The sequence below is a fragment of the Leptonychotes weddellii genome, chromosome 1 (assembly GCF_054177405.1).
Source record: "Leptonychotes weddellii isolate Sample4059 chromosome 1, ASM5417740v2, whole genome shotgun sequence".
NCBI classification, from domain to species: Eukaryota; Metazoa; Chordata; class Mammalia; order Carnivora; family Phocidae; genus Leptonychotes; species Leptonychotes weddellii.
Window position 1 is genome coordinate 5364801 of NC_138369.1, and position 22522 is coordinate 5387322.

Sequence of the window (22522 nt, forward strand, 5' to 3'; positions counted from 1 at the left end):
TGAGAGTGCATAATCAGGGGGTGGGAGGGGCAGAGGGAGACAAGCAGGCTTCCCGCCGAGCAGGGAGCCGGATGCGGGACTCGATCCCGGGACCCCGGGATCATGACCTGAGCCGAAGGCAGTCGCCTAACCATCTGAGCCACCCAGGCGCCCCAGAAATCCCATTTCTGTCCTGACCATTGCCAGTGCTGGTGGCCGCCGTCTGACGTTGGCACCTGGAGGGGGCTGGGTGGGGACTGCTCGGCCGGGTGCCCCCGGACACATTCCTGACATGTCCCTCCGTCCTGCAGCACCGACCTGATGCGAATGTGCTGGCAGTTCAATCCTAAGATGCGGCCCACCTTCCTGGAGATCGTCGACCTGCTCAAGGACGACCTGCACCCCAGCTTTCCAGAAGTTTCCTTCTTCCACAGCGAGGAGAACAAGGCGCCTGAGAGTGAGGAGCTGGAGATGGAGTTCGAGGACATGGAGAGTGTCCCCCTGGATCGGGCCTCACACTCTCAGAGGGAGGAGGCTGGGGGCCGGGATGGAGGGTCCTCACTGGGCCTAAAGCGGAACTACGAGGAGCATATCCCCTACACCCACATGAACGGGGGCAAGAAAAACGGACGGATCCTGACTCTGCCGAGGTCGAATCCTTCCTAACAGCGCCTGTTTTGGGGAGTGGTTCCCATCTTCGCTTTCCTCTGGTTTGAAGGCCTCCAGAAAACTCAGGATTCTCCTATGAATCTGCCCCAGTGTCAGACGGAGCTCAGAGATCATTACTATCCATTGATGTTCATCTATGGCTTAAAAACACATGTGTCTGACTGCCAATTTGACGAGCTGTCAGAGAACTGAACTGTGACCCTAGAGGAGAAGGGGTTTCCTCAGCTGCTGTCCTTGTAGGCAACTGCGGTTTTAAGCCAGGATGTTACTATTTTTTTTCTAGTAGATTGAGAGCAAGCACCTGTTTTTACAAATCTTCTTCTTCTTTTTTTCTTCCTGGTGTCTGAGCTACAGTATAAAGCATAACACTTGTCTGTGGAACAAAAGTTTGAAAGAAAGAAAAACAAAACAAAACAAAAACCCAACCCTGTTCCAGTAGAATTTCAGGCTTTCTGGAGTGGGCTTCAGGAAGGTTTTTTTTCTCATCCAGGCTGAAGGATTTTTTTTTTTTTCTTCACAAAATCAGTTCCTCAAATTGACCAATAGCTGCTGCTTTTATACTTTTGATAAGGATCTGCAGTCCCAGTGTGTGGCTCACGAGTCTCCGCGTGTGTGTGTGTGTCTATATGTCCAGGCTAGACAGGGCTGGTCAGTGTGTGTGTGTGCAAAGCGTTCATGCTGAGTTGACGCTTTGAGGGTCGGCTCATGAAGGTTCTGCTCTTCTTGAGCTCCTGATCCTCCCATCTCCTTCCTTCTTATTTACTGGGAGACTGTGCCCTCCACAGATTGTTCTGCCCCAAGCCTAGTCTCAGGAGTCTTTTCTCCCTTAACTTTGGTGAAAAATGTTTCCCAGGAGCCAAGGGAGTAGTTTGGAGTGATAGTGGATCTTTTCAAGACCAAACAAAGCTAGGACAAAAAAAAAGACAAAAAGAAAAAAAAAAAAAAAAAAGAACTGAGATGATTAAGAGTTTTGAGAATATATTTGTAACATATTTAATTTTTTAAAACTCTCCAACGTCAGCCTCATAAGTTATTAACTGTTTCCCGGGGTTGGGGGAGGGCTTGTGGGTTGGTCTGCCTGTGTGCAGAGGGGGAGCGAGGCACCAGTTGCTGATTTGTTTGGTCTTAAAGGCATCCACTTTTCTGGGAATAAAGCCACATTAGCTGCTGACCCTTTTGGACGTGATGAGGCCACGCTGAGGGTGTGGGCGATTGGGTTTGGTGGATGGTTTGGTTTCTGCTTGGGGAAGCTGATAGCCACCTGGAGCTGAGTCCCACCTTCAGACACACTTGTGGCTCTTGGATCTGTTGGTTCCTTGTGTGTACCTCACATGCTTCCTCAACTGGGTGTGCACATACCACAACAAAATCAGACCCCAAAGGGTGACAGCCCAGATGGACTTTGAGAACACTAAGCAATATGAAGCTAGATGCACCTGTCGGTCCCTTCCACCCTCAGGGCATCCAACTGTCCTCAGAGTTGACCTCCCAGAAGCTGCTCTGTGCCCAGTGACCTCAGCTGGGCCAGATGTGGGGCCTGAGCAGAACTCTCAGGTGCTTATGATGTTGCAGTCCCCAAGAAAGTAGAGTCTGGAGGAGAAACTGCTAAGGACCTTCACGCCACCAAGAACTTCTGAATGGGCATGAATCCAGTTTCTTCCCTTTGGGGAAAGAATCACAGCTGCTCAAATAAAGAACATGGTGAACTCATTACTTCAGTTCATCAGAATCATCACCCACGGGTTATCCCTGAGAGCATTTCCTCATGAGTTTTTGATTGCTTCCTTCTCCTCTTAAAAGTTGTGGGCTTAAGAACAGGATAGAGACAATGGTGACCTCTGAACCTTCTCAATTCTTGGTTAAGAACACAGGTAGACACAAATCCCAATTGCCTATTACTATCTTATTTATATGATTTGAGAAATTACAGCACATGAAATATTTCTGGGGAGCCTCAATGATTGGGTACAAGGAACAAGCGTACAGAAATTATTTTCGCCACATTTATTTTGTACATATAAGAGGGTCTGTACGTAAATTAAGAACACATAGATCTAGGTATTTTGTTCTTTTCGTAGTAAATTTGTAGTGGCCATATACGACACTAGCAACAATTTTCACATTTTTCTAATTCAGAAAGGTTTTCTTATATTAGGGGAAAATTATTTATTTTAATATATAAAAATCACTGTAAAAATCACTTTCGTAAAAAATGGAGTGCATGTAAATTTTTATCAAAGAAAAATAAACAGGTGAATGTGGGGTAATGATTTTTTTTTTCCAGCACAGTCTACCTCAGTGTATCATTAGGATGTGGTTCAATAATGGACATCGTTGAGACTTCAGAATTCTGCCTGGATCCAATCTGAATCAGGGAAAATCTGTATCAGCTGATTCCAAATGCCAGGGACCAGTAAGAATTTTGAGGGAGGGAGTTGGGATAAAGTGTGGCTTTCGTGTGAGCATAGATCCTTTTTCTGGCTGATAATCTTCTCTGAATTCAATCCCCCTCCACTTTGTTTTGATCCTCCATCCATTGTCACCGTGCTCCCAGACAGGAACTAAATTTCAGGCCATCATGATGTATCTGATGTGTGGAGTGCCCAGGCCTGAGCTGCCTTCCTTTGGTGGGGAGAGGCTACTCCATCTCTTGCTGGGGCAAAGAGAGGCTTTAGTGCAGAGCCAGCATCCCCACTGTCCCACTGCATCCCCCTGAAGTGAGCATCGAGGTGCCTTGGCTCTCCATGGCTTGTTCCTACTCCTTTTAAGCCCGGATGCTTTTGGGGAGTGAAACAAATTGCACTTGTGGGCACCTCACATGCAAACACCCGATGTAGCATTTCTATTCTCTTAAGTGGAAAGGGGGAATGTTGAAAAATTCCAATCCAAGATGCACCAGCATGCTGAGTGTATTTTTTAGCAACAAAACCTTGGACCCCTGTGTTTGGTTGACCTCAGACCGATACTGTTTGAACTTATGGGGCTTTGAGAACCCATTTGTAAGTCTGGGGGGGGCCAGCAGGGCTGTTGTCCTACTCGCCAAACCTCACCGCCCTTATACTTTTAGACACTGCCCCTGCGGGCTCACCCTTCTGTGCTTACCCTGAAGAGGTACAGTGGAGTGCTGGGCCCACCTGCACAAATGGGATTTCACCTATTAACTTCAGTTGTCTCTGCTACTGTGGTAAGAAGAGCAAGCAGCCATTGGGTCACAAGCCTTTTTCATCACACAAAGTTGACTCTAACAACTTTGGTCCTAGAAAGTCATGGTTGCCCTCAGGAGGGGGTTTATAGTGATGAGCTATACTGGGGGGCTTGTAGTGATGGGCTATAAAAAAAGCAACAAAGCCAGCTTAGGTTGACACTTTTTGTTGTTTGCTTTTAAAGATGTCTCATTATTATTAAAACCCTTTTCATTAATGTGGCCTAATCCACATAGTAGTTTCTTCTTCCGGGAGGAGAATAGCAAGCACATTACTTTCTCCCAGGACCAGTGATGTCAAACACACTTCTGGAAATGTCTGTATTCTGGGAGCTATCCTTGGTGCTTTCCTGTTATTTCAAGCTAGTAGGGAGAGATGTTGCTGGTTCTCTTGGAGAGATGTTGAGCACAACGGAGAAAGTGTGGGAATTGATGCAAGGGTCTGCACATACAATCCTGTGACCGTTGGAGACTGCTGCCAATTGATGAACAAATCTTCCAAAATCCCACCAGAGCAGACAGTCTGCCATAAAATGTGCTTGTTGGGTTGGGAGGTGTTCATTTGTAGCTGTCAAAACAGTGGGCAGTGGGCAGCATTGCCATCAGAGCATGGCCCATGCTAGTCATCTGGGTAGGTGATGGATGTGTTGTAGTCCCAGGGACAATCATTTTTCTACTTCATGGTGAGTGGAAGTTTGGTGTTAAATGTCTTTTGGATACCACTTGGTGAGTCCTTGACACCTCAGGCTCTTCAGAAATTATGGTTTTGTTGGGGGTAGGGAACAGGGAAATGCTGATTGTATATAAATGGTGCACATAGAATGGTGTCCCTTCAGAAAGCCTTCCAGAATGTTCTTTAGAATATTGATTTCAGTGGAAAGAACAAATGCTGATTTATTCATGTGTTTGAAAGAATGTGATAGACTTTCAGGGGGTACAACTGAAGGTGAATGTTTCCTTGGGGGATCCCCCAGAAGCAGAGGGAGACATTGACTTTTTGAGCTCATGGTCATCTATACCAGTCAGGGCCAGAACCAACCTCTAGCCAAATTCTTATTTGGATATGGGCCCTAAAAGTCCTTGTTAAAAACCAGATCACGAATCTGAGGCTCTTGGTCCCCTTGGGAAGGAAGGAACAACTTCCAAGATGAGTGTGTGTCTATGCACACATTCAGGAATGACTTGTTTAGTCTTTCTACTTTGTGTGCCTGGGGGCGGTCTCGGCCCTGCCTGTCAGCAGCAGAAACTTCCCATCTGTTTTCAGCAGGCACAGGATCAAATGGACCTCGGCTTATGTAGAAAACAACTCAGAAACACAAAACCCACCAAAAGCTCAATTATTTTTTCAATGTTTTCCTACAAGAGCCAAGTAGCGCCATGTACAGAATATGCTTTTTTTTTTTTTTTTGGAATATTGAAATTGCTCTGCATGTAAAATATGGGATAATTACCTGTTTATATGAAAATTCTGAATAAATTATCTGAGAATAGTCTTTGTTTTTGTGTGGTGTTCGAGCGAGGACCTGTGACCTGTGTGGGATTGTGGCTATGGGGTGGGCTGTGTTAAGGGAAATCTGGAAGTTGTGGGGATCTGTTTTAAGAAGGAACAAACCTATGGGTTCTTCAGAAAAACGAAGCAGGAGGTTAAATATTGTTATAGTCAGGGCTGATGATCTGCTGGTACATACCTGTACAGTTGAACTGGTGGTTTAAATATTGAACTATTTCCATACCAGTTGGTAAGTAACTGCTACCCCAAAGACCCCCAGACCCTCCCATGATGCAAGCACTGAGAGGTTCACTCCAGGAATACGAGGGGATCTCCAGGATCTTACTCCATTCCACCATGCTGAAGACTTACATATTGAATACTTTTAATGTTATCCTGGCAGCATGGACCTGACCCCAAGGTGGGTGGTCAGTGGGGGACTACAGATTGGAAGAGGATTTTGAACAGCCTTGCATGAGCTATACACAGAATGTAGTGGGTAAGGAGATAGACTTCCTGCCTTCAGCTCCCTGTGTGACTTTGAATGAGTCACATGACTTCATATGTTAGTTGTTGCTGTGTAACAAACATCCTCAAGACTTTGTGGCTTAAAACAGCAAGCATTTATTTCTCACAGTTCTGTGTGTTGGCTGGGTGGGTCTTCTGGTCACAGTCTCACTCCATCTATCCATCCATCTATCCATCTGTCCATTCATCCACCCATTTACCCATCCATTCACCCATTCATCTGTCCATTTGTCTGTCCATCGGTCTGCCCATGTTTGCCCAACCATCCATCTGTCAAGCCATCCTTCTGCCTCTCCTTCCTTCCTCCATCCCTTCTTTCCTCCCTCCCTTCCCTCCTCCTTCCTTCCTTCCTTCCCTCTTTCCATCCATCCATCCATTCAACCATCCATGTGTTTGTATACCCATCTGCCTGTCCATCCGTTTATCCACCCACCTGTTCATCCATTCAGCCACCTATCTGTCTATCTGTTCACCCATCTGTCCATCCATCCAGGACTCCTGGCCTTTGGTGAGAACCTGGCAAGGCTGAGGAAGCATGGTCTTTGGCTGGGCTTTATAGGCCACGGTCTTGCAACCAGAGGAGGAGCTCTGGCTGGGCTCTGGGTTGGAGTGGGGATGGGGGTGGTTGAAGTGCTCAGGGTTAGGAGCCACAAGTACAAGCTCTGGCCCTGACTCTGCATGACCACAGATGAGACAGTTGTCACCAGCACAGTGCACAAGTGAGAGGAAGCACATGAAAGCTTTGGTATCTCCAAAGTACTCCACAGAAGAGGGATGTGATACTCTTAAAAGGGCTGACATGGTTAGCAGGTGGTCTGGACTCTGTGTGATGAGGTTCGCGCTTTCCAGCTCTTGGTCTCTAACCTTCTTGGATGCTGCTGACGCATCTCTTGGGGCATGGTTTCGACCCCATAAGCCTGACTGTGCTGCCTGAGATTGTGCCCTCAACGTGACTCACCCAGAGTCTTACACCTCAAGCGCCTCTAGAAGCCCTTGTTGTAATCAGAACCACAGGTTGCCACTGCAGTAGATGCTGTAGTAGATCTAGTGGGTAGATCTATCACTGTGGTAGGTGTAGTGGGTGCTGTGGCAAGTACACCGCTGTGGTTGCTGTGGTGGATTCACTGTAGTTGACACTGTAGGGCACCATCCAGAACACCTCTTCAGAACCCAGATGCTCACTCTTCCAGCTGTCAGGGGCTGTTGTCTGCTGGGGGCTCACAACGGAGTCCCTCTGCCAGCACTCTCCTAGGTTTAAGGGAGCTGCTTTGCCCACAGTTATGCTCCCTTCCTTAGGGCAGCCACATCTGATGACTGGTTTATGTGGGGTACGAAGCTCTGGCCCCTGTGCCTGTTAAGGGTTTGATTGTGTCTCCCCCAAACCCTCTAAAAAAAGATATGTTCAAATCCTAACCTCCAGTATCTCAGAATGTGACTTTCCTTGGAAATAAGGTCACTGTAGATGGAATTAGTTAGGGTGAAGTCATGCTGGAGTAGGATGGGCCCCTGATCTGATATGACTGGTGTCCTTATAAAAGGGGAAAGTTGGACACAGGCACACAGGGAGAATGCCATGCGAAGACAAAGGCAGAAACTGGGACAACACACCTGCAAGCCAAGGTGTGGACAAGGAGCCAAAGATTTCCAGGGAACCACCAGGACCTTGAAGAGAAGCAAGGGACAGATTCTCCCTCACAACCTCAGAAAGAACCAACCCTGCTGACACCTTGATCTTGGACTTCCAGCCCCAGAACTGTGGGAGAATACATTTCTGTTGTTTAAGGCCCCCGTGGTCCTTCAGTACAGCAGCCCTAGTAAGCCAGTGGAATGTGGGACAACTCTGAAGAACCACCACAGTTAGAGTGCTCCCTGTGGGATCAGGGAAGGTTTTGGTTGCAGATGCACTGCAGTGTGATTTTCCCCTCTGCTCAGACCCACTTCCCTCCCTTATGGATGCTGATCCCAAGTTACCCCTGATAAAACTCCCCCATGTAAATAAACCAAACCCTTATCTCTATTTGTTGCTGTTAACAAACACTCCAATACTTAGTGGCTTAAAACAACAAACAGCTGTTATTTCTCACCATTCCATAAGCCAGGCCAGCACTTAATTAAATCCAGGCTTCTGTGTCTAACCTCTTGGGTCAGCCAATGGCTTGGCTGGACTGGATGATTCAGGATGGTTTCACTCATCTGTCTGATGATGGCAGGCTAACAGATCTCAGAGTTTTTTCCTTAGGGAACCCAATCTACCACACCAAAGATGTTAGACATTAGGGAAGCTTTCATTGACAGCTTTAGAAAATGAATCAGAGAGGACAGTGAACTCTCAAAGGTCACACAGCAAGTTGCTTTGTTTCACTGTGTTCTGGTTGATGGACCTACAGGTACATTTGGCATTCCAGCATTAAGGAGAAACAAGGAGCTGAGGTTTCTTTGCTTTTTTAAAAGATTTTATTTATTTATTTGAGAGAGGAAAAGAGAAAGAGAGGGTGAGTGGGAGGGAGAGAGAATCTGAAGGAGACTCCATGCTGAGTGCACAGCTGGATGCGGGGCTTGATCTCAAGATCGTGTGACCATGACCTGAGCTGAAACCAAGAGTCAGATACCCCACCTTGTGAGGTTTCTGAGCACAGTCCCTATAGGGCTGCTCTGAGAAATACAGAATGCTGAACAGTAACCCATAGGGGAAGGAGCAGGCAAAGCTCCCATGGTTAAGGGTATTCCTCTGGAATGGTTCACAACAAGACTTCAAAGTTAGAAATTTGTCAGTTGGCTGGTTGTTCACCAGGCAGTTTGAGACAACTCATTAAACCTCCCTAAGCCTCAGTTTCCTCAATTTTAGAAAAAGATAATTACAGAACTTCTACTGCAGGGTCATTCTGAGATTAAATTGGATAAGACTGGAAAAGCATTAAGCACTGAGCCTGGTAAATGGTATTAGCTCAATACAGGTAAGTAGCTTTATTAGCATTTTTATTATTATAAATATGCATTTTCAAGCCTCGGGGAATGAGTTCCATGGTGTATGGGGTCATTTCATGAACCTCACATGGTGAACTGCTCAGGACGACCGTGTGTTTCACAGATGTGACACCTGGGCTTCAGGGAGTTAAAGGAACATCACTGATCTTCCTTTCTGTCCTGTCATGTTGGGGAAAATAGCTGTTGGTGGATGCACTTTAGGATGACCCCCTCCCTCAATAATTCCCACTTCCTGGTGTCCACCACTTTGTATAATCCCCTCTCCCTGAGTATGGCAGGGTATGTGACTTCTTTTTCTCTCTCTATTTTTAAAATATTTTATTTATTTATTTGTCAGAGAGAGAGAGAGAGAGAGCAAGCAAGCACAAGCAGGGGGAGCGGCAGGCAGAGGGAGAAGCAGACTCCCCGCTGAGCAGGGAGCCCGATGTGGGACTCGATCCCAGGACCCTGGGATCATGACCTGAGCTGAAGGCAGATGCTTCACCAACTGAGCCACCCAGGCGTCCCTGTGACTTGTTTCTAACTCATAGAACATGAAGAAGATGATGGAATGTCACTCCCATGATTATGGAATACTATATAAGAGTTCCTGTTAGCAGGTTGGAGAGAGATTTTACTGGTGGTGTTGAAAAGCAGACAATCCTATTGTGAACTGCCTATGAAGGGGGCCACATGAAGGGAACTGTGGAGGTTCCTAGGATCTGAGGGTGGCCTCCAGCCAACAGCCAGTATAAAACTGGTATCACAAGTCTTACAACCACAAGGAAATTAACTTTGCCAATAACATGAATGAGTGTGGAAGCATATTCTTCTCCAGTCGAGCCTCCACATGAGAATGTGGCCAGCAGACACCTTGATTGCAGTCTTGAGAGCCCTCAAGACCTAGCTAAATGATGTGCAGACTCCTGGCCTACAGAAATTGTGAGATAATAAATGAATATGTGGTTTTAAGTCGTTAAATTTGTTACACAGCAAAAGAAAACCATTAAAATAGCATAGTGACCTGATTTACAGTATTGTGCAGATGAAGAGTCATTTCATGTGTGGCACATAGAATGTCTTTGCTAAGTGTTAGATAATATGAATCACCGGCATCGACATCATCATGATTCTCCTGGTAGGCATCCTCCTGTGTCAGTCTTTTTTTAAAATATAGATCCTAGTTTTTCTTTTCTTTTCTTTTTAAAAGTGAGATATTATTGACATGTAACAGTATATTAGTTTCAGGTGTACAATATAATGATTTGATATTTGTATATATTGCAAAATTATCACAAGGAGTGTAGTTAAAATCCATCAGTATATATACTTACTTTTTTTGCCATGAGAATTTAAAAAATTTACTTTCTTAGCAACTTTCAAATACACAATACAGTATTATTAACTATAGTCACCATGCTGTACATGACATCCCCATGACTTATATATTCTATAATTGGAAGTTTGCACCTTTTGACCCCCTTCACCTCCTGCCTCTGACAACCATCAATTTGTTCTCTGTATCTATGAACTGAGTTTTGTTTTTGTTTTTAGATTCCACATATAAGTGAAATCATATGGCATTTGTCTTTTTCTCTTACTTCACTTAGCATAATTCCTTCAAGGCCCATCTATATTGTTGTGAATGGAAAGATCTCACTCTTTTTTACGGCTGAATAATATTCTGTTTATATCTATACCACATTTTTGTTGTTCATTCACCCATCAATGGACACAGGTTGTTTCGATATCTTGGCTATTGTGAATAATGTTGCCATGAACACAAAGGTGCCAGCCTTGTTTCTTCTACTGTCCCCTGCCCCCCAGAGAGTGACCCACAGGTGCAAGATGCCACATGCACAAACCCCTTGCCTTGGGCTGTCCCAGCATGTATCCTTTAAAGATTCAGAAACAAAGCCCTGGATAAACTTGGAAGACTCCAACACCAACATTCCAGTGCCCCCTGTGAATCTAGTCACATTTGGCAAGTTATATTTTTCTAAGAATTTGTCCTAGAGCTCATTTGCTGAAGCTTCCCTGGTCTCTGATATTGGGGTAACTGGGGGGTCAGAGGCTGAGGTTCCTGTTGTTTCTGGTCTGGAGATCTGCGGGAGGGGTCACCAGATGGAGATCCTATTTTCTCTAGTTTGGGGTGAGTTTTGAGGATAGGATAGGGCTCTACTTATCCCTAGTCACTTTCTGGGACTCCCTTTGTCTGTCTTGTTGGTATAGACTGGGTGGGTCACTGGGATTGGGCTCCCCATTCTCTACTGTTGCAGGGAAGCTGAATGAGTCCCTTCTGGGCCTGCTGCTATCTTTTCTAGAATTGGAAGTGACTGGGGTGCTTGTTAGAATTTCCATCATCTCTGGTTTGGGAGGACGGAGGTGTTGCTTGTTTGGACTCCATCTTTTGTGCTTGGAGGTGAGTGGGGGATTACTATTTGAAATTCTGTTGCCTCTAGTGTTGGAGGAGGCTGGTAGTCTCTTGCTAGGGTTTCTGTCAGCTTGACTGTTGGATGCCGATTGTGAGCATCACTTGCTGGGGATTCCGTAAGTTCTAATCTTGGTGGACAGACTGGGGGGTCACTTGCTGTGCCTTCCATCATCTCTATGAGGGGAATCAGTTCAACAATTTCTAAAACCTTTTTTTTTTTTAAATATTTTATTTATTTATTTGAGAGAGAGAGAGCATGAGAGGGGGGAGGGTCAGAGGGAGAAGCAGACTCCCCACTGAGCAGGGAGCCCGATGCGGGACTCGATCCTGGGACTCCAGGATCATGACCTGAGCTGAAAGCAGTTGCTTAACCAACTGAGCCACCCAGGTGCCCCCTAAAACCTTTTTTATTCAGAAAAATTTTAGATTTCCAAGAAAATTCTAAAACTATACAGGTTTTTTTTTTTTAAATAGTCAGTTATTATTTGTTTTTACTCACATTTATGTTTCCTATTGATCTACATCCATAGGTCTCCACATGGAATGATTTTCCTTCAGCCCAAAGAACTCATTTTAGTGTGTCTTGAAGTGCAGCTGTTGATTAGTTCTTTCAGCTCTTAAAAAAATCCACTGGTAAACATTTTCATTTCATCTTCACTTTTGAAGAACATTTTGTCAAGTTATACAATTTTAGACTGAGCTTTTTTTTTTTTTCAATCTAATCCTTTAGATGTCATTTACTGTCTTCCTGTTTCTTTGGTTTCTTTAAAAAAGTCATCATTAGTCTTATTCTCTTTTGAAAGTAATGTGTTCCTTTGGTTGCTTTGAAGCTTTGCAGTTTGCTTTCAGTTTTCCACAATTTGTCAATGTTTCCTTCATTTTTATTTTTTATTTATTTTAAAAAAGATTTTATTTATTTATGTGAGAGATAGAGTGAGCGGTAGGGAAGGGGAGGGGGAATCTGAAGCAGACTCCATGCTGAGCACAGTGGCTGATGTGGGGCTCGATCCCACAACCCCAAGATCATTACTTGAACTGAAACCAAGAGTTGGATGCTCAACTGACTGAGCCACACAGGTGCCCATTTCCTTCATTTAAAAAAACATATTTTTCATAATTATTTTGAAGTCCTTGTCTGCTGACTCCAATACCTGGATTGTTTCTGGGTCAGCCTCTATTGACTTACACATTCATAATTGGTACCTTCTCCTGTTTCTTTGCATGTCTAGTATTTTTTTATTGTGTGCTGGATATTGTTAATGATACGTTGTAGAGGCTCTTGATTATTCTTCTAATGATTAAGTTTTGTAATGGCAGGCAGTTATAGACTAATGTATCACCTCGAGTTTTTAAATTTTGTAAGGGCAGGTTTATTTCAATTTTGCACTTACTCCTAAGGTGTATCTCTCCCTCTTAGTGCATGATACATATCATGGTGTGGCATTTCTAGGGTATTGGTTGAAATGGGTTTTCCCCAAGATCACTCCACTGTGGATGAGTCCAAAAACCAACTCCAATTCCTAGAATGTGTGTCCTCTTAAATTTCTGTGCCACTCTTCACCTTTCAGTAGCTATTCTTGGCTAAGCCTCCTAGTGACTTTTCCTGCGTAGTTACAGGTTAAGTGTTTTTCAAAGACCCGAAGGAAATATTTAGGCAGGTTTTTTGGACCTCCCTGGGACTCTTCCTTCTCTATTAAAAGAGCATTTAGGTTGGCACCTGTGTTTTTTCAACAAGCACCCAGCACCTTTTGAGCATTTCTTTACTTTACTTTATGGCATCGCAAGCTATTCCAGGATCATTTTATATTTTCTCTGCCCTAGCCCTGGAATTAACCACTTCTCCAAGGAGCCCTGGTTACCATCCCCTTTTTTTGAGAATGGCATTTACAAACCTAGATCTAGGTGCCAGGTGTACTCATTGCTACTGAAGTGCCACCGCTTCTAGGTCTTCTTCTCTGTTGACAGAGGTTGAAAATATATGTATGTACTCCACTTCAGGCATATGCATACCTCTGTGCTTATCTAGTTATGTATCTATGTACGTATCTATCATCATCTTTCAAGAAACCCCAAGTTCTTACTTCTATCTCCAATTCCAATCCAACACCACAGGGTCCACTCTAGCCTTTCTCTTTCCTTGTTTGTAACGTCTCTGAGAGCAAGAAACTGGCTTTAAGGATCTACAACATATATACTTAGTTGTCCAACCCTAGTATATACATAAAGTGGTTCAGAATTGCCAACCCATACCCTTGAGAGAAACAAATTTATTAACTCTAGTACAGGATTTCTGTACAGTTCTTTTTGCTTTTAGCCTTATAGTATCTGGTCAAAATACAGTTTTCCTAAGTAAGTTAGGTTTCTTCTCCATCCTCTTCAGTGTGGTTATGATATTCATTTGTAATACAGTTAAGTTCATTTGTTATAGTCTGTATTCCATTCTGTGTTACCTCTGCTACCTCGTGATTGTATTTTGTTTTAACCGATAATAATATTCACTCTTTGTGGTTTAATGTTCCGTAAGTTTTGAAAAAATACAGAGAGATTTGTCATGCTATAGGATAGTACCAAAACTCCTGAATTCCCTTGTGCTATGCCTTTGTAGTTATCCTATCTTCTACCTCTTATCCCTAGCAACTACTGATTTGTCCTTCCCCACAGGTTGTCTTTTCCAGAATGTCATACAACGGAATCATACAACATGTGGCTTTTTGTCTCTTTCACTTAGCGAATTGAGTTTTAAATTGAGGCATAACTTACATGCAGTGCAATGTACAGATCTTAAGTGTACAGTTTGATGCATCCTGCCAAATAAATATATCTGTGTAACTTATACTCCTATCAAGACATAAAACATTTTCTCACCCTGTGAAGTTCCTTCTTGTCCTTTCCCAGTCAATCCAAGCTACTGCCTCACATCCCTTGCCTCACACTTAGTTGCAACCCCTGTTCTCCACCCCCCTCCAGATTATTTTCTGCCTGTTCTAGAAATCTATGTAAATAGAATCATACAGTATTTACGTTTTTGTGTCTGGCTTGTTTTGCTTGGTATAATCCTACAATTAATTTTAATTAATTCACAATAAAAAATGAAATATATATATAGCGTTTCCTATATACCAGGCAGTCTCCCAAGTGCTTTACATATATTAATTAATTGAACCTTCAATACAAGTTTACAAAGTAGGCACTCTCGTTAGCATTTTATAAATGAAAAAACTGGCACAAAGTGTTTGTTACTTGCCTGAGGTAAGCAGGTGATTAAGCAGTAGGGTCTGGACTTGAACTCAAATAGTTTCTCTCCAGAGTCCATACTCCTAATTGCTATGCAATAGAACACTGTCTCTGTACCAGGCGTGGCTATGGTACAGGATCTACAGTGATAAATCAAACACACAGTCCTTGCTTTCATGGTGTTCACAACATAGTGGGGGTTGGGATGGGGAATAAATATTAGTCAAATAAAGAGGTATATATAGAGTCAGTCAGATGGTGGTAAGTGCTATTGAGATGAATAACTCCCAATAAAGATAATAAACATGGGAACTGGAGACTTGCTCATATATTTGGAGTGGGAATGAAAGCCTTTCAATTCAAGTGACATTTTGGCAGAAACCTAAGTAAACTGAGCGAGTGAGCTATGTAGCTATGTTGGGAATATCAGTCTAGGCATTACAGAGACCCTGATATTGAACTGTGCTGGGATGATGGGGCTACAGCAAGACCAGCGCAACTATAGTGTAGGAAGTAAACAGGAATGGTGGAAGGTGAGGTCGGCTCTGCAGTGGATCTGAATTGTTTGGGGCCTTGTAGAAAATGGTAAAGACCTTTCATTATATTCTCAGTACATTGGTGTATCACTATACCAGAACAATTGCAGGCAGGGTGTAGGGAAACAAAAAAGGGATAGTGCATATTCAATGACTGGAAGAAGAACAAGGAAGGAGAGGACAGAGGAGGGAGTGATTATTGAAAATTTGGGGCATGGTAGGAAGAGGGGAGAGGGCTGCACTACAGGGACTGAAAAGTGGCCAAGTGTAGCATCCAGAACCCAATTCTCCTGCAGGGATATGCTGTGGGGTGGACTCACTCTCCTCTATCCCTCTGATCTCCCACCTGGGCTCCCCACTGACCAACCCAAACAGAAGCCTGAGATATATGAGCCCACTGATATAGTCTATTAACCTCTTGAGGCACAGAGCAGGGGAGAGTAAAGTAGAGCGGAGAGTGCCAATTGTTTCCTTCCATATTCCTTATATACAGTGTTCCTGTACAGTGTGATTTCTTATGTATGTCTTAAAGGATGAGTGTCTTCTGAAGAGTTTTCCATTTTGATGATATTCATAGGGTTTTCCCTTCGTGTGAATTTCATGTGATTCACAAGATACCACGAAAGGCTTTCCTTTAGCCAATGCATTCCTCCTGTTTCTCCCCAGTTGGTAATTTTTTTTACTTCTGTGAGAGTTTGAGGTAAAAGTTTTACCGCAAAGTCGGCACTTATAGGGTTTCTCTCCACAGTGAGTTAACATTTGGGCTATTGAATGGTATTCCATATTGACTGGATTAGAAGGAGGATCTGCTGATAGCTTTTCTTCACTGAGTCATGATCGATCTCCAAGATGGTTCCCAGTGTTTTCTGTCTCCTTGTATCCATATCTTGTGTAGTTTCCTCCCACACTGTCAGAACCAGTGTGGGTGACCAACACAATACAGATGAAGAGAATATATCCTGCGGCTAGGTCATAAAAGACATTATGGCTTCTGCATTGGCTCTTTTGGATCACATTATTTGGGGAGAACTTGCTGCCATATTATAAAGACACTCATCACTGCAGAGAGGCCTACATGGCAAGGAACCACAGGTCCCATGCCAACAACTGGCACTAGTTTGTCAGCAATGTGAATAATCAATCTTCAAAGTGGACCCGTCAGTCCTAAAGACTTTAGGTGACTGCAGTTCTGGTCAACATATTGGTTGCAACCTCGTGAGGGAACTAGAACCAGAAAGACATAGCTAATCCATTTCTGAACCCCTGACCTACATAAATTGTGAGATAATAAATGTTTGTTGCTTTAAAGCACTAAGTTTTGGGGCTAATTTGTTATGCAAAGATAATTTCTACATCCAGCATGAGTTCCCAAGATGTCAGAGGGATGAGAAACCAATGAATGCTTTCCCATAGTCACTGCATTCCTATCTACCTATTATGAATTCTCTTGTGCACAGAAAGGTAAGAGTTACTGCTGAAAGATTTCCCACAATGATTACATTCGTAGGGTTTTTCTCCAGTGTGAGTTCTCACGTGTTTCTTAACAGATGAGAGATTATTAAACGCTTTCCCACAGTCACTACATTCATAGGGTTTCTCTCCATTATGTATTCTCTTGTGCACAGTGAGAAAAACTACTGCTGAAGGATTTTCCACACTGATCACACTCATAGGGTTTTTCTCCAGTATGAGTTCTCACGTGCTGGGTCAGATGTGAGCTCTTCCTAAAGGCTTTCCCACAATCGTGGCACTCATAAGGTTTCTCCCCTGTATGAATTCTGTTGTGCACGGTAAGGGAAGACCTTGTGCTGAAGGCCTTGCCACACTGATTACATTCATAATGATTCTCCCCAGTATGAACTCTCTTGTACCTGTTGAGGATACATCTAGTACGGAAGACATGAAAACACTGATTACATTTGTAAGGTTTTTCTCCAGTGTGAATTCTCACGTGCAGTCTAAGGGAAGAGGGATTACTGAAGGCTTTCCTGCAGTCAGTGCATTCACAGGGTTTCTCCCCATTATGTATTCTCTTATGAACAGTCAAGTAAGAACTACTGCTGAAGGATTTGCCACACTGATTACAGACATAGGGTTTTTCTCCAGTATGAATTCTCTTGTGCTGAGTGAGGTTAGATTTTGTGCTGAAGATTTTAAAGCACTGATTACATTTGTTGAGTTTCACTCCAAGATGATTTCTTTCCTGTTGATTAAGAGATGAATGATAACTATAATTTATAGTATTTTTAATATTCAGTGCTATCGTAGGAATTCTCTCTCCCAGGAATTCTGTTATGTATAACATTATAATTTGGCATTTTTGCTACTTTGAGTGTTTGTATAGGCTTTATGCTAGTTTGAGTGATTAGAAGTTAAAAAAGATGGCTGTGGTGCCACAAGTCTTTATCATATTCAGAGAACAGTTTTCTGATAGGTTTAACACCAGTTTATGTTTGAAATCTTTAATATCTGAGTCACATTTATGGAAACAATTATGGAGATGCTCAGAGAAGAAATAACTGTGAAATCATTTTTCTCCAAATTCACAATAGTTTCATGGTATCTCTTCAGAGGCCACTTTCTCTTGGGAGAATGACTCTCTTGGTAACTTTGTAGTTTTTCTAATTTATGGCATATTCCTACTGTGGAAAATTAGAAATCTTACCATTTTTACACCTTCATATTGTTCTTTTCTAAAAACATGCTACTTAGAAGTTAACCCTTTGGCTTTAAGTAGAGTCTCCAAATCTGAAACAAATTGAAAAGAAGTTTAAGTTTGTGGAGAAAATAAAAGATAAAATGCACATATTACTGAAGACAGACCTTAAAGGATTAGCGTTTTTCAGGAGGTTTGCAATGAAAGGGACACAGGTATGACAATTTTAGGTATTTTTAAAAGATTGTATTTATTTCAGAGAAAGAGAGATAGCAACAGAGATAGCGAGAAAGAACACAAAGCCTGAACCGAAGGCAGACGCTTAACCGACTGAGCCACCCAGGTGCCCCAATTTTAGGTATTTTTAAAAGACTCTAGGAAGATTGAGATTGAGGCTGACAGAAGAAGGAATCGTCAGGAATGTAAAGTGGGATGGAGCTCACGTGAAACTTACATTTAAGAAGAAAAAGAGACATGTCTTTTTTCTTCCTCTAAGGCTGAAGTAAAGTGTGAAGTGATGAACAGAGAATTTAAGAGGAAGCAAAGAAGGTACACAAGGAAGCTTATCCTAAATGCTTTTGATCTTGTCAGGAAAAAAAAAGGGCATTTTACAAAGTTCCCTGAGTGACATTTCCTAATGTAATACTCCAAACTCCCAAGCCACAGGCCAGACATGTTCCTCACAAGGACTCACAATCTACCTGGTGCTCACCTGGACAGTTGCCTGGGAGAATTCTGATTTCCTCTGTAATCACTTTATCTTCTTGCTCCAATTCAGACACCAGACCAGGTTTATCAACTTGATTTCCTATACATAAAGAAAGGACATAGTATGTAGGGGGACTCTACAGGGGAAAATGAGCCCCACCATGAAACTGAAGCCCCTACTTCTGAAGATAAGCAGGTGTGGCTTTAGGAACAATGGGATAATTATCCCTAAATTCTAATAAATATAGTAGCTCTCTTTCATAGTGAAAAAAAAAAAATGAAAGTATCCTCAGTCAATACCCATGGTGCCTGGGGGAATAACTAGTACCAGAAACTAATACCCAAGCTCAAATACATATTTAAAAGCTCCAAAACTTTTATGCATAGAGAATATAAAGTCAGGGCCAGGACTAGATCTTCAGTTCATAGGGCAGGCATTAGAGTGTAAGCTCCATGATGGTAGGGACCACATCTGTCTTGTTCACCACTGTATTCCCAATTCCTAGCACAGGCCTAGGAACACAAAGGTGCTCAAGAAAGACTTCTGAGAAGTGATGTCAGCAAAAATGGTGGAGTCGGGAACTCTAAAGTCTAACCTCCACAAAAAAAAAAAAAAAAAAGCAAATTAACAGGTAAAAACTGAATTACTAAAACTCTAGGAAGTGATCAAGAGCTTACAGCAACCAGGAAAATGCTTAATCAAGACAAACAGCTGAATCTGTAAGAGAGCTTTGTGACATTTTAGCTGATCCTCACCCTATCCTCCGTCCCACCCAAGCAAGCATTTTGAAGACAACAATCTGTGCTCTTAGTACTGGTAGAAGTAGGACAAATCTTATTTTCAAAGAAGTGTGATTGTCTGTTTTGACCTTCCTGGTGGCTCCCAGAAGGACTGGCTCACAGGGCTTGCCTTTATTTCGTTTAACTCCAAACTCTCCCGGAATTGAAGTGGCTATGGGGGCGGAGGGCTGGGGCATGTACTGACTACATTTAAATGTATTAGCTACTGCTGCTTGGGGCAAGGGAAAATCACTAAAGCACACATAAGACTAGCCAAAAAGTCTCAGAGGAAAAGCAGGGAACAAGATGCTTTGGGGGAAAGGGGCTTTGAAAAGCTCCCACAGTCCTAGGAATATAGAACATGTACATACCCATGGTTGGGTGTACGCTCAGAAAATATCTGAAAAGGCACTAAGCCTTCACCTTTGACTGACCTTCAGGCTCTACACAAGCAGTAAGTGAAGGCTAAGGCAGAGTTGTAAACTGTTTGAGTTTTGAAGGCATGCTCCTATATACACAGAGACCATCTGCAAAGACTGGGAGTTTTGGAGTTCCAGGCATTTAAGGAAACCTCTGATAAATCACTAGCTGACCGTTAACTTAACAAAATAGAGATTGCAGTGGCCACACATGACAAATACAGACATTACAAAATTAGTTCAGAAAATGTCACCAAACAATACTAACTAGAACAAGCAACAACAATAAACCTTGGGGATAGGAGAATCTCTGACTTACAGAACTGTCCTAACATTCCAAACGTTTTTGGAGTTTTCAACAAATTATGAGGCATGCAAAGAAACAAAAAAGCATGGCCATTACAGAAAAAGGAAATTAAGAAACACTGTCCCTGAGGAAGAGACTTACTAGACCAAGATTTCTTCTTTTTTTTTTTTAAAGATTTTATTTATTTGACAGAGAGAGACACAGTGAGAGAGGGAACACAAGCAGGGGGACTGGGAGAGGGAGAAGCAGGCTTCCTGCTGAGCAGGGAGCCCAATGTGGGGCCCAATCCCAGGACCCTGGGATCATGACCTGAGCCGAAGGCAGATGCTTAACGACTGAGCCACCCAGGCACCCCTAGACCAAGATTTCAACTATTTTAAGAACGTGCAAAGAGCTAAAGGAAACCATGAAAAAGGATTCTCAACAAATAGTGAAAGAAATTATAAAACAGAACCAAACAGAAATTTTGGAGTGGAAAGTACAATAAATTAAAATGAAACATTCACTAGAAAAGTTTATCATCAAACTTGATCTGGTGGAAGAAAGAATCAGTGAACTTGAAGACAGGTCAATTGAGATTGCCCAATTTGAAGGGCATAGAGGGGGAAAAAAAAAAGAACAGAGCATAAGAAACCTGTGGGACACCATCAAACAACCAACATGTGCATAATGGAGTTCTTAAAGGGGAGGAGATGGAGAAAGGGACAGAAACAATATTTTAAAAAGATAGATGGCCAAAAAATTCCCCAAACTGAAGAGAGTCATGAATCTACATATCCAAGAAACTTAATGAACACCGGAGGATAAACTCAAGGAGACCAAATTGAGACACATTATAATCAAACTGTTGAAAGCTAAAGACTAAGAGAGTATCCTGAAAGCAACAAGAGAATTTTTAGTTCATCACATATATGGGATCACCATCAATCAGATTAACAGCTGATTTCACATCAGAAATCACAGAGGCCAAAAAGTAGTGGGATGACATATTCAGAGTGCTGAAAGGAAAAAACCTCTGTCATTCATTAATTCTATATGCAGCAAAACTATCCTTCAAGAAAGTGAGAAGACAATCCATAGAATGGGAGAAAATATTTGCAAATCATCTATTTGATGAGGGTCCAGCATCCTGAATATATAAAGAATTCTTACAACTCGACAATAAAAAGGCAAACAACCCCAGCCCTCTCAAAGTGGGCAAAGGTCTCAAATACACATTTTCCCAAAGAAGATATACAAATGGCTAACAAGCACATGGAAAGAGGACCCATCTTATTATTCTTTAGGGAAATGCAAATAACCAAGTGTTCCCACATTGTTGGTGGGAATGTAAATGGTGCACAGGTACCATGGAGAAAAGTTTGGAGGTTCCTCAAAAAGTTAAACATTAGGGCGCCTGGGTGGCTCAGTTGGTTAAGCGACTGCCTTCGGCTCAGGTCATGATCCTGGAGTCCCTGGATCGAGTCCCGCATCGGGCTCCCTGCTCGGCAGGGAGTCTGCTTCTCCCTCTGACCTTCCTCCCTCTCATGCTCTCTGTCTCTCATTCTCTCTCTCTCAAATAAATAAATAAAATCTTTAAAAAAAAAAAGTTAAACATTAAATGACCATATGACCCAGGAATCCCACTTCTAGGCAAATGTACAAGAGAACTGAAAACAAATGTTCAGGCAAAAACATACATGAATGTTCATAGCAGAGCACAGCACTCTTCACAGTAGCCAAAAGGTGGAAACAACTCAAATGTTCATCGACTGATGAGTGGGCACAGAGAAAGTGGTATATACACACCATGGAATAACGTTCAGCCAGAAAAAGGAATAAAGTTCGACACATGCTATAGCATGGCTGAACCTTGAAAACTTTATTCTAAGCAAAAGAAGTCAGATACAAAAGGCTATATATTGTATGATTCCATTTATATGCAATGTCCAGAACAGGTAAAACCAGAGACAGAGAGTAGATCCACGGTAGCCAGTGGCTGGAGTAGGTGGGAAAGGGAGTGGCTACTTAATGATTATAGGGTTTATTTTTGGTGCAATAAATGTTCTGGAATTAGAGATGGTTGCACAACACTGTGGCATTACTAAAAATCACTGAATTATACATTAAAAATGTTTTCTGTTCTGTGAATGTCACATGAATTAAAAAAAGAAAAGACTTATTACCTGAGTCATTAAATAAATGCAGGGCTGAGGTGGGGCTTATCCAGCGATGCCAGGTTCCTGCAGTTCTCCCGCATCACGTCTCTGTACAGTGTTCTTTGAGAAGGGTCCAGCAGTGCCCACTCCTCCTGCGTGAACTCCACGGCCACATCCTCGAAGGTCACCAAGTCCTGAGCCGTCACAAGCATCATGGCTTAGCCAAGGACCACCCCCACCAAGTTGATAGGAGGATGACAGGACTAGGGACAGGAAACCCCAAGCACAAGATGTATGGGCAGGGTTGTGAGCTCTGCTCTCCACTGCTCCTGGGCTCAGCCTGCAGGGCTCCTCTCCTGCCTACTAACGCCCACTCCCAAGGTGAAATGTACCTTTAACATGTAGGTGAGTCCCTTATTCCAGTGAGACCGTGGAATCCTGCAGTCTTATTTCCCTCGATCTCAGGGCTGAGCATAGGC

The 22522-nt window shown here is 42.9% G+C and overlaps 2 protein-coding genes across 5 annotated transcripts in view; one reads left to right on the plus strand and one right to left on the minus strand.

Annotated features, from left to right (window-relative positions):
• INSR (insulin receptor) overlaps positions 1–5340 on the plus strand; it is a 117180-nt gene extending 111840 nt beyond the window's left edge. For all 4 annotated transcript variants that reach the window (XM_081812151.1, XM_081812154.1, XM_081812161.1 and 1 more), the window contains one exon: positions 291–5340. In XM_081812151.1, coding sequence (XP_081668277.1) covers positions 291–645 — 355 coding nt within the window. In that variant the 3' untranslated portion in view covers positions 646–5340. The remainder of the gene's footprint in view (positions 1–290) is intronic.
• A 6144-nt stretch (positions 5341–11484) lies between these two features.
• Positions 11485–22522, minus strand: part of LOC102728454 (uncharacterized) — a 67967-nt gene continuing 56929 nt past the window's right edge. The window contains 5 exon segments of the mRNA XM_031037909.2: positions 11485–16665; positions 16667–17238; positions 17701–17783; positions 18404–18502; positions 22114–22237. Coding sequence (XP_030893769.2) covers positions 16464–16665; positions 16667–17238; positions 17701–17783; positions 18404–18502; positions 22114–22237 — 1080 coding nt within the window. The 3' untranslated portion in view covers positions 11485–16463.